Source organism: Gossypium hirsutum, chromosome A13 (assembly GCF_007990345.1).
Source record: "Gossypium hirsutum isolate 1008001.06 chromosome A13, Gossypium_hirsutum_v2.1, whole genome shotgun sequence".
Classification (NCBI taxonomy): domain Eukaryota; kingdom Viridiplantae; phylum Streptophyta; class Magnoliopsida; order Malvales; family Malvaceae; genus Gossypium; species Gossypium hirsutum.
In genome coordinates, this window is record NC_053436.1 from 103,384,654 (window position 1) to 103,397,636 (window position 12,983).

The 12,983-nt window shown below is 29.7% G+C and overlaps 1 protein-coding gene across 2 annotated transcripts; it reads right to left on the bottom strand.

Moving 5' to 3' along the window:
* Nucleotides 1–4,972: 4,972 nt before the first annotated feature.
* On the bottom strand, nt 4,973–11,758 carry LOC107893188 (probable serine/threonine protein phosphatase 2A regulatory subunit B''delta). Of its 2 annotated transcripts, XM_016818114.2 has the most exons (13): nt 11,108–11,758; nt 10,281–10,523; nt 10,056–10,161; nt 9,875–9,974; nt 9,453–9,558; nt 9,283–9,373; nt 8,222–8,363; nt 7,866–8,013; nt 7,582–7,691; nt 6,930–7,086; nt 6,083–6,208; nt 5,815–5,965; nt 4,973–5,541 (listed from the first exon to the last, which is right to left on the bottom strand). In XM_016818114.2, exons 1-12 carry the CDS (start codon nt 11,255–11,257, stop codon nt 5,825–5,827), a joined length of 1,620 nt encoding a protein of 539 aa, XP_016673603.2. In that variant the 5' UTR covers nt 11,258–11,758; the 3' UTR covers nt 4,973–5,541; nt 5,815–5,824. The 2 variants fall into 2 exon arrangements, with proteins under 2 accessions (XP_016673603.2, XP_016673605.2); XM_016818116.2 differs by lacking the exon at nt 11,108–11,758 and having other exon boundaries at nt 10,056–10,187; nt 10,281–10,493.
* Nucleotides 11,759–12,983: the final 1,225 nt, after the last annotated feature.

Sequence of the window (12,983 nt, forward strand, 5' to 3'; positions counted from 1 at the left end):
ATGGGTTTTGTTGATTATTTTAGTCACTAATTAATTTTTGAATTTTTAAATTGATTCCGTCGAAAAATCAATTTAATTTAACATATATTTTAATTATTTAAAATATATTTTTAATTAATAATATATATCATGCTTAAGGGTGTAAAAAGTTCTTAATTTTTTTTTAAAAGAAGCAATTAAGCCTTTTTTTTAACACTCAATCGAGCACTTGAACTTTTAAGATACATAAAAAGGCTCTCAAGCTTTTTAAAAAAAAGCAATTAAGCTTTTTTTTCACTCAATTGGGTATTTGAACTTTCAAAATGCATAAAAAAGACCCTCAAAATTTTTCAAAAAAGCAATTAAGCCCCTACTCTTATTAAAAATTAGAAAAAATAATTATAAAAATAAATTTTTGATAAATTATTAAATTTTAATAAAAACTTAAAAATTTAAAAATTCTTTAAAAAATTCTTTAAAAAATTATAAAAATCTTAAAAAAATAAAAAAAAAGATTATAAAAAATTATAAAATGCATCAAAAAGTCCCTTTGACAATTAACTTTAACTGTTGATCGTTAAAGTTAACAACCCCTAGTTTTTTTTCAATTAAAGTCATTATGTGTCACAACATAGCATTACATGTGGCGAAAAATGATAAAAAAATAAAAATAAATAAAAATTATAGAAAAATTATAAAATGATTCTTTTGGTACTATAATTTTTATAATTTTTTTACGAAATTTATATTTCTTTACATTTTGTATAATTTTCTTACGACTTTATAACATTTTATAATTTTTTAATATTTCTATATGTTTTATAATAATTTATAAAATTTTATATTTTTTTACAATTTTTTCCTAATTTTTTCCCTAATTTTTAATATTTGAAATTTCTTATTAAAACTTAATAATATCTATAACTATTATTGATTTTAATCTTTTATAAAAAAAATTCTAATTTTTACTAAAAATAGGGACTTAATTGCTTTTTTTTTTTAAAAAACGATGTTTTTGATGTATTTTAAAAGTTGAAGTACCCAAATGAATGTAATAAAAAAAGGGGCTTAATTGCTATTTTTTGAAAATTTTTGAGGGCTTTTGCACCTTAAAGCCAATGTATTATTCAATCTAATAACTAAAGTTGGTTAAGTTGATTAACCGATCGACGTTCAATCGATTTAATCATGACAATTTTTTAACTCTAATTTGATTAGATCAATATTCATAACTTAGGATTAGTTAAATTAATTTAATAATAAAAAACTGATTGAACCGATGGAAATAATGGAATGTTGTCCTAATCCATAGTAATTAAACCTGAACAAATATGGTAAGAAGATAATGGATGATAAAACCAATCTAGTTCTCAGTTTAAAAATAATTAAGTAAAAACCATAAAAGTTAGATATTTAGAAAATCCGATAGCATCCACTATGTCTGTAAAGTCCCAATTCACCCAAATTAGATCGAACAGATGCATCCATTTTGTAAACTTTTAGGGTTTCTTTCTTTTTCTTTTTCTTTTTTATTTGGACCACAGAAATGAAGATCCATATACTAGGGTTTTTTACCAAAAAATATAAAAAATAAAATAAAATATCAAAATAAGTTGTTTCAAAAATTAAGTACCAAAATGGTACATTTGTCTTAGTGAAGGGTGGTGCATAGGCGGCACCACCCTGGATTTCTGACCCAAAACAGTAAAAAAAATAAAAAAATAATGATTTAAAAGATTTAGGGACATGTTATGTAATTTTTTTATTTTTAAATGGCTGCTGAAAAAAAAGGGCAAGGGTGCCGCCTCGCAGTGTGGCGACACCAAACTTTAATTTGGATAATTTCATTTTAAGCCCTCATTATTTATTATTTTCTTTTTATTTCTCTTCAACTCACTATATTGTGTTTAAATAAACCATTAATTTTAATAATGCATACTTTATCCAGATGAAGTATATATTAACAGATTCACTAATATGATTATATATATATAGATATTTAGGCATGTATTACATTACAAAAACAAAATTTTAAATACTTATACCTAATAAAACATGTATCTTATTACAATAATAGTTATTTTCCAAATAACATATTGTTTTATAATTTTATTTCTTATTTAATATTTTAGTTTAATTTTAATAATGCATACTTTATCCGGATAAAGTATGTATTAGTAGATTCACTAATATGATTATATATATAGATTTACGCATGTATCACATTACAAAAGCAAAAATTTAAATATTTATAACTAATAAAACATGTATCTCATTACAATAATAGTTATTTTCCAAATAACATATTGTTTTATAATTTTATTTCTTATTTGATATTTTAGTTTAATTTTAATAATGCATACTTTATCGGGATAAAGTATGTATTAGTAGATTCACTAATATGATTATATGTATATAGATTTACGCATGTATCACATTACAAAAGCAAAAATTTAAATACTTATACCTAATAAAACATGTATCTCATTACAATAATAGTTATTTTCCAAATAACATATTGTTTTATAATTTTATTTCTTATTTAATATTTTAATTTAATTTTAATAATGCATACTTTATCCGGATGAAGTATGTATTAACAGATTCACTAATATCATTCTATATATATATATTTACGCATGTATCACATTACAAAAACAAAAATTTAAATACTTATACCTAATAAAACATGTATCTCATTACAATAATAATTATTTTTCAAATAACATATTATTTTTCAAAAATAAGTTAATGGTTTGTTTAAACACAATATAATGAGTTGAAGGGGAATAAAAAGAAAATAAAAAATAAGGAGGGCTTAAAATAAAATTATCCAAATCTAAATTTTGGTGCCGCCACACTGCAGGGGCACCCTTGCCCTTCCTTTTCAGCAGCCATTCAAAAATAGAAAATTTGCATAACAGATCCCTAAATCTTTTAAATCATTATTTTTTTATTTTTTTACTGTTTTGGGTCAGAAATTCAGGGTGGTGCCGCCTATGCACCACCCTCCACCAAGACAAATATACCATTTTGGTACTTAATTTTTGAAACAACCTATTTTAGTATTTTATTTTATTTTTTATATGTTTTTTTAGTAAAAAACCCCATATACTAGCTAGCAAGAGTTCTGAGCTCAAAATGTTTGGGTATATATATAATATTTTGATTTGGGGGTGCTTTCTTTTTTGCTTAACAGACACATGCTTTTGCCCTTAAAATCTGTAATTGGTCCCCCCATGCGAGCTCTGATTTCTCACCAAATCCTCTATAATTTTGTTCCTTTGCTTTTCTGTTTATTTTATCAATAGTTTTTATTTATTTTTTATATCATATTTGTATTGTGTTTGGTTTTACCATTTAAAAACACCCTTAGTTTTAGCCATCGCCCAAGAACCAGACAGTTCTCATTTCCTGGCTAGCAAGTTTGGGGTGTTACTCAAAACTCATACCAAATTCATATTCCACACATTTATGAGATATAACGGTTTACATATATACACAAAATTTAAAAGAAATTGAATACTATGTATAAGATATGCACAAATTCATATCCAAAAACCTATAACAATGTTCCAGTCCAAGGTCAGTTTCACAATAGTATGGCCATGGGTGATGAAACAATGGTGTGCCGTGAGGTCTGTTACTTAGGGTACACTACAGTGGCAACGGTCACCATTGATAATTATGAATAAGTTACAAGGGGCTGATATGATGGCAACTCAGCTTCTACTTCTACTTTATATGATGCAAATCCCGGAATTTAATCTATATTTTTTATTAATTAATAAATTTGTTTCACAATTTATAAAAATAAATTTTTTTATGATCTATGATTACCTCTATTAACAATATCATTTATAGGATTCGAACTTAAACTCTCTACCTAGAAATGCAATAATACATTTAACCTTTGTCGGTACTCCTAAATCTAATATTATTAAATACATTTGGATACAAATGTAGACAATGTCACTTGGTTTGGCTTAGAGTTACAAAGTTTTCAAATATGAACACATTAGACTTTTGGTGAAGGCTGATGATTTGATTTGATGGTTTTTTGTAATCAAATTTGTGGGATTTTATTGTTGGAGGGGTTTTAGACAAAACCTAACTCATACTATTTCAATCATTTTTTTAAGTCATCATTCGACAAATGAAGACATCTCACATGCAAATTGTTTGACCTAATTTGAATATTCTTATTAGTCATTTTCGTTCATATATTTCTTTTTTTTTTTTGTTCTTGTAGTTTAGGTGGACAATTTATGCCCACATGTAGATTTATGTGGTCAAAATAGATTTTATAGAATTACTTTTATGCTTTTATTAATTAGAAAATAATATAGGCATGATATATTAAAATCTTTTATAAAAAAATTATTAACATGTAATATAACACAAATACATTACAAATACACATCTTCAAATCCAACCTTCACATAATACCAAAAATAAAAATACCCCCAAGTTCTTATAGCAAATCAATTATCACAATGTTGAGACCAATACTACTTTGTTAAACCACATTAAATCGTACTGCTAAGTTGAAATCTAGTTTATAGATGAATACGATTAATCAACCCTTCAAATAATAGTAAAGATTTTAAAAATCAAAATTTTTAGAATCAAACTAGTGATTGAACTGACCAAATTACCAATTCATCGATCTGATTGATTCATCCGGTTCAATTAAGAAAATCATTAAAAAATTCATAAAAGATAAAAAAAATGTTGACAAATAAAAAATTCAGATTCAACCAATCCATACCGGTTCCTGAATCAACCAATCTGATGCCTCTTCGAATTGATGCCCCAACCAATTCCCAATCCAACCGGTCCGGATCAAAAACCATGCTAAAAATGTGTTAGCTTATTAATTTTATTTGTTATTGCCTATTCTAATTAAAAAAATGGATTTATTCTAAAAGGAAGTTACAAGTTCAATAACTTGTGATAGCACTTCAATACTAATTCTCCTGTACCAAAAAGCTTCAATACTACTTCCTATCTTTTTATATCATAACAAGCACGGAATTTTCGAATTCACAGATAAATAAGTCAGTTACTTAACCTATGTTCACAATAGCACAGCTGAGCTAACTGATAGAGTCCTAAATTAAAATGAACAGGGTAAAACAACTAAAATTGAATTGCTAGACGACCTTTATCCAAACCAAAATTGCTACGCTCAATTATAACATTCCAAGTATGAAACAAAGCAACCGGAACTTAACTGAGGACTAGACGGACTTAGATTGTATCTTAGAATTTGAGAATGGAAAGGGTAATTAATAATGTGCTGAGCTTCTTTAAATCTGGATTTTAATCAATTACCTCCCTGCATAAACTCGTTGATGGTGGGAGTGCTTTGGATAAAGTCAGCCTCCAATTGCGTGATTCATCCTGTTAGCTGAACCTGAAAATCCGTCAATGGTGCTTCAAGGGTACATCCTACGTTCCTCCAATGAGACTAGATGTAGCTTCCTCGTCGATTCAAGGCAACATTTCTCTTTCTGGTGCCCAGCATAGAAGAAGTGCGTTGAGCTCTTCTCTGAGCACCTGTACAGAAAATTAATTCACAACAAAAATAAGTATTGATATCAGAAATTAATAGACATTTATTCTTGAGTCTGGATGAAATTTCAGGTTGCTGGATTATAAATGGTTTCCTTTACTTTTAGCTTTATTCTTTGATCTCATGCATCTACAAATGCCTAGCATGCAATCCATTACTAGAACTGGAAAACAATTAGCGTATATTCTTTTACACACACAACATAGAGCCAGATCAATAAATATTATAAAAGCAGGGGAAGAACTGACCAAGCTTACCCTATTCAACTTAGAAGGGAGCCTCAAGTGATTCATCCCAAACTTCTGCACTTCCATTGGAGGCATCTTCAACATCATCTTCCATTGAAAGCCTAATATATTCTCGATGTGCAAAACGGTCCCATTCTGTCAATGTAGGATTCTCACGCTCCTGTTTTATTCCAAAACTTGCATACAAGTAAGATGATATACAGTTCATCTTTTTGGGTAATGAATATACAGTTCATTTTCAAAGTAAATAAATGATGAAAGTGTCTGACACAGTTACCTGACGAATGAGGAATGGATCGCGAGTTTCAAAAGCCATGAATTTGTTAAGATTGAAAAGGATATTGAAAACACTTCCAGATAGTTTAGAACCTTTCAGGTCACGCAACATGATATAACTCTCATCCTGCAAACAAGAAATTTCAATTGTCAAACATGTAAAATAGTCAGTCTTCACTAGCAGTGTATATGAAACAAGCACTCAATGGAAACTCAGCTACTAAACCAGCATATAGTAAAAAGGCAGTTCTAGGTGTAATTCACTCAGCGTTAAATAGCACAAAATGATCTAATTCTAAAGCAGCAATGCCATGAATAACATGCTTCAAGAGGAAAATGAAAACAGACAAACTGACCTCTGGACAATTGTACGCAACAGTTTACCATTGAAGGTGAAAAGTGCTATTGAAAAATGCCGTGAAAAAGTGCTTTTGAAAAATTCAATGGTGTTTACCATTGCAGTCTATAAGTGCTTTTGGGAAGATAAAAAGTCTATTTTGGACATGATGTTGTAAAGTGGAAGATTTAACGAGGGGATAAAAACTAATTTTATTGAAAAGCACTTTTCTAAAAGCCAAAAGCTAAAAATTTTGGCCTTTTGACTTGGTTTAAAATTCCAGTTTAAAATCAAGGTTTGGTTTGAAAAGCTGCTTGTTTTCCAAATTTTTCGGTTTGAGAACATGGCACTTTTCAACCTAAATGGTAAACACAACCTAAGTTTGAAATTATAAGGGGAACTTAGGAAATACAAGTACTATGATTCATTTCCAGGAACACACTGCCATATGTGCCATATTATTATTAAGCAGTCAAGGAGATGAAAAGGGAGTAATGATAAAAAGGCAAACCTGCGGTTTAATCATGTCAATCATCTGACACAAGATGTCCTCAAAGAGCACAGGCTCCTGTGCCATGCATTCCATTCGGTGCAACTGCTCCTCATAAAAGAATTGCATTTCATTACGAGTTAGAACTCCATTGCCATCCAAATCTATGCACTTGAACCTATAAAAGTAAGAAAATGTGCTAATTACTGACTAGTAATAGTATAGTTCCCATCCTGCCAAACTATGTTTGAGTATTCCGCAAGAGAGAACAAAGGCACAAAAATGAGATTTAAAATATGATAAGATTGGGAAAACGAGCCAAGAAAAGAAGTTACTCAGAAATCCAATCTTAATGTGATCATTCATAACCTCCACCACCTCAAAACACAATGCTATTTCTCAACCTCTGATACCCAGGGCAGAAAATATTAAGGCAAATATTTCTAAAGCTACTAATGAATCATTTACAAATATTTCTAAAGCTACTAACAAAACATTTACAAAATTTGTTCTTTTGACAGATCTTTCTGAATTTTTGGGTGAGAAGTGCAGAAAAGCTATTTCAAATTTTTTGGGTGACTTTTTCAAAAAAGTGAGCTCCTATGAAGTAGAGGCATAATAAATTCAAGACTATGATATTCTTATGTCTACAAAGAAAGAGCACAAAAGATACCAATACTCAAGACTAGGCTCAGATGACTTGTCCTCCTCTGCAAGGATGAAGTAAACAAAATCTTCATAACCCATCTTTCCTTCAACCTTACTGGTAAACTTTCTTGGGACCTAAGATGATATGGAAGTTCAATATTTGTAAATAAATAAACAAATCAATGAAACAGAAAAAAAAAAAATAGAAGAGGATGGTCGAACAGACAAAGTTCAATTAATAAAGAACTTCTTTGTGCAGGTAGAATGTGGTTTGGACCAAGGAACAAAAATATCATGAGACTCACAAACCTGAGAAAATATTCTATCGACAATTCGGTAGGTAAGCGCATGGTTACCATATCTGATAAGGTTCTCCTTGTCAATCAAGAAATCATGATCTGTATCCAGCTCCCAAAACTTGCAGTATATTACATAAAAATGCTCATACGAAAAGTACCTGCACATATGATGATAATTGTTTTGAAAGAGGAGGAAAAGATTATTTGGTATCAGACAGGATGTATTAAGCATGCATCAAAATGTAGAAGAGATGCATGTATCAAAATGCAATTATATAAACTTACTCATGAGCTTGTGGAATTTGAAAGAAAAATGAAAGCCAGTTTATACTCAATGCATTGAAGGAGATTCAGTCAAATCCCTACCTCAAAACTTTATTAATGTCCTCTTCCTCATCACAATGTAGCATGGCATCAATCAAGTTCCCACGTTTCAATTCTCTAAGAGTGAGGTGACCAGTCCCAGATCTATTTATGTAGTAATATATTCTGTATATAACAGTTTCAGCTGGCAATGTGAAACAAAAGTTGTATTAATATTTGGAAGCACTAGAGACAAGCTAGACTATCAAACAATTGAAAAACACAGGTAGAAGTTTATACTGATGTTTAAGCAGTAATAAGCACCATATAGAATGGGACCCTAACATGTTAAGACAGATTATCAATAAGCTGTAATGCATAAATTGGTGTAAGATATTTTATTTTCCTTCAGTAGCAAAAGTATACACAAATATTCCCACTTCAACCTCTCTCATACTTAATCAATTTGTCAACAATCAGTCTTCTAATATGTTCAGATGGACATAAGATTACTGCACAATTCATATTAAACCAAAAAGATATGTCTGCTTATAAGAATTTCTTGTGTGAATTCATCATCCTAAAAATAGGAATTTTAGAAAATGGAAGCTAAGCCATTGAAACCAGATACTAAAATGAGAGCTACATCACAATCATTCTTACTAAAGACAACCAACAAACAAAACAAGAATGTCAATTCTGTTTTCTATGCGCCTATTCTTTCTGTTTGAGATATGTCCAAATTCTTGCACTTGCTGTTAATCAAAGGATACTTTTGCAGTCTTGCTTTATTAATATGCGATCATCATTTCATTCATAATTTTTAACATAGCATTATACATTATCAAACATATAATAGACAGAGCTACCTCATCAAAGAAACAGGTCAAACGGCGTTCATAGAAATTCACATGAAAATAGATGCATTTACAGGATTCACAAGGTCAAATCTTAGTGGTTGCAGCACCTAATGAAGGAATCAGTCCGGAAACAACTCAATATCTGTGTAAAATGCCTTTGATATTGTAAAAGGAGGGGGTATAAAAGTGAAAAAGCCTAGCATCTAAAATATCCAATTGCAGTGAGAGAACAGTAAAAAGGAATCAAACAGATGAAAAACAAACCATATCTTTCCTGAAACTCAGGTGTACTCTGTAAGAACTCCAACCCAGGATGAGTTGCCAATAGTTCTTGAAGTAAAGGTTTGAAGTCATCCTGACAAATTGAGAAGTATAGAAGTTAAGTTTGAACAAGGACTGTTAGATATTGACAAATATTGCAGTTGATTTAAGACCTGAACAAGGTAATTGAGATATGGTTGTTTTAGTAATGTATAAATTTGAGTTGCTACATCCTTCGTCAACAAGTTTCCATTGACCCAATAATCAACAAATGCATCTCTGCAAGCAGATTAGAGTAAAACTCAGAAAAAGCTACCATCTAAAATGAACTAAATCACATCATAGCTGACAAGCAACTACAAGGAGAAACAGTAACAGATTAGGAGTCGGAGTCGGAGTCGGAGTCGGATCCTAAACTAGAAAGTTAAATTTATAACACATAGTTCTCCAACAAAGACGGGCATAGTTGAGCACCTAACCACAGAAAAGAAACCCAAACATAAAACTCTCATAGTTTTCTAAGAAATATCCTAGTCTCAAAAAAATATTATGGATTTAAGATACAAATATAAATTCCATGAACAAGAAGGCATACCTTGTGACCAAACCAGTGCTATTAACATCAATTTTTTTGAAAAGTGATGGGGAGAAAAATGAAGGCAGTTTGCAAACTTCCTTGGTCACTAGTTTGAATTCTGAAAATTATAGAAAGTAAAACACGACTATCAAATGAGTTCAAGAAATATCTGTCGAAGGAAAGCACGCATGTTTCTTACCTTGCAGTTGTAGTCCCTCCGGGTGGCCAGCAAAGAACTGACTGATTCGAGACATATATTGTTCTTTTAGATCATTTGGAGGTGGATGGCCATTTTTGAAGTAAAACTGGAGGCAATTTCAAGTCATCGCAACTTCATGATAGAAAGGTAAGAATAGCACATAAAACACAACTAAGGACAGCAATAGAGAAAGAAAATATCATATCAATTAAAAAAGATCCAAACCTGAGGTATAAACTCTTTCACAGGCTCGCTAACTACTTTCAGGGGAGAACCCAAGTTTGAAAGACCAGCCCTTTGTTTTGTTATACGAGGCGAACCAGATGTACTTCTTGGTGAAAGGGGAGGAGCACTGCCAGCAGGAAACATGGAAGGTAACGAATTGCTTGAGGGAGAGCCTCCACCGGAAGTGTTTGCAGAAACATTCAAGGGATTACCAGCCTTTGCATCATTAACCAATGATGTTACCTAACAAAATAACAAGAATTAAACACCGGAGCACTCATATGCTTAGAGGAATATTTTAATAAGTTACACTACTTCCATATTCTCTGCTTCAAGGACACTAATAGGAGAAAAATCCATATTTAAGAACAAAACAACATCATTTAATCAATCAAGATCATACAACACCTATTATGGGGTATTGTTATAATCATTAAGCCACCAAGTTAAATCTATTTGCAAAGAAAACTAAGCAGTTAATGTAAGGATAACACTACTTAACAATAGGATGTCACAATATTCTTTTCGCATTGATTTAATCCATTAAAATATCTTAATAATGCGAAATTCAGGTACATATACACATAATGAACAAACTGAAACATGTAATAAGCTCAAAGTAATGTTTCATGAAATATAATTTAATTATCATAAAAAAATAATTTTTTACATAAAAATTTTAAAATTTACCATCAAATAACCAAGCCATTTTGACTAGAACAATGTTGAGGCAACAACAATCAATCATTTTCAATTAAAGTGTCAAAACGGAAAGAATTCAAATCAAACACAACGAAGATTCGAAATTAGAAAAACGAAAAGTATACCAGCTTGTTAGCTTCAGGAAGCGAAAGCCACTGTTCGAAAAGCTTTTGAGTGAATTCAGGATAGGATTTGAGAGCTAAAGGAGACATCTCCTGGAGATGCAATAGCTCCGCATCTAAACACGTTATATCTCCAACAACAACTGCCTCCATTTCCTTTTCTTTGCATAACCAAAACGCAGCTCAAACAAAGTTCTTCCGCACAGATCAAATGAAAAATCAGCTTCCAAATAAATTAATCTTCTTTTAAAAAACACACCAGATTTAAGGTAAGAATTTAATTTTAGTAATTAATTAAAAAAATGAAAAGAGAAACTTCGATTGGGAACTGAGAAAGCGTTGGACACCCTAGATCTTCATGAAAATCAAGAATCGGGACTACATAAGATTTCTTCGTTATCGCTTTTTTTTCCTTGGACGTTAGGAAGAGAGTGTTTGGGAGGAGAGAAAGCGATAGAAAGTGAATTACAAACTTTTTCTATTTTTTATTTTGAGAGAAAGAGACAAAAAATCGATGCGATTCAAGTGGGAGATTAGCTAAGAAATTGCAGAGATTTGAGTAACATTTAGAAAATAATAATAATAATAATAAAATAAATGAAAGAAAAAAAAATTTCCTCGATAAATTAAGAATTGTAAATTCTTTTCTACGTCACGTGTCAAGATTATGCTTCCCATATTTTATTTATAACTTCATTATAATATTTTATGGATCTAAATATATTTAGACAGGTAAATAAAGTCAAAATGTCGAACTATTTCTCTTACCAAAAAGTCAAAAGGCTTTTTGTAAGATAGAAAGTGCTGGGAAGTCCTTATACTTCGGAATAAATTGCATTTCCGTCACTCTACTGAAAAAATTGGTAAAATTAGTTCTTCTGTTAAATTTTCTGTTAAATGATACTGTGGATATTAATTTAAATAGTTAATTATTAATTTAGTCTCTGAACTATAAGTAAGAAATTATTTTGATTCTTTTTTAAAAAAATTAACCGTAATTTTAAAAAATCTTTAAAATTAAATATAAATTATTAAAATTGTATTAAAAATAGTGTGGTGGCTAATTATATAGCTTCAAAAAAGTTAGAAGCCTCTTTGTGATTAGATGAATTAATTATTAACTTCCTTAGTTATTCTTGATTCAGAGAAGCTTCATGGCTAACTCCCAGGTGAGATTGAGGCTGCATTAGCAAGAAAAGCTCTCAGTATAGTAGGACTCAGGCCTGTGTAGTATCCTCTAAGTCCAGACGTTTGGTAGTTATTATTTTGAATAATGTGGTTTGATATTAATCATATGATCTAAAACTAGATTGTATATTAAATACGGTAAAAATGTTTTAATTATGATTTAAAAAATTTATTATAATATTTGAATTGTTAAATAAATTTTAATTATGAATAATTTGAATAATAAATATCACTTTATACTAATTATAATAATTAAAAACAGATTATTTAAAAAATAATTAAAATTATGCATGAAAAAGCACATACAAAGCATATGACATTAGAAGCTAATAACAATAGAAGTGGTATTTGATACAGATAGATTCATAAATTCATGTCCAATTTCTTTTATATATTTATTTTTTCAATAGTTTATTTTTCCCTATTAAACACCAACTTTTTTTGTGAAATTACCAAAACTTTTTCATAGTATATAGGAAAATATATAGGAAAAGTTGACAAGTATCGTTAAAAGTTGACAAGTATCCTATAAGCGTATAATACAAAAAAGGTGACACGTAGTAATTTTTTAAAGATGCTTCTGAAATAAATAAAAAACAATATTGTATATTAAAAAATATAAAAGATAGATTTATCAAATCCAATAATGCTTTAAAAATTTTGAAATTATTACTAAATAGGCATCAAACAA

Excerpts from the sequence above, each read along its gene's own strand:
- LOC107893188 (XM_016818114.2), bottom strand. The coding sequence starts at position 11,257 with ATGGAGGCAGTTGTTGTTGGAGATATAACGTGTTTAGATGCGGAGCTA. Across the intron at positions 10,162-10,280 it reads TGAAAGAGTTTATACCTCAG|TTTTACTTCAAAAATGGCCA; the intron begins GTTTGGATCTTT and ends AATTGCCTCCAG. Across the intron at positions 6,209-6,929 it reads TTGACATGATTAAACCGCAG|GATGAGAGTTATATCATGTT; the intron begins GTTTGCCTTTTT and ends TCTTGTTTGCAG.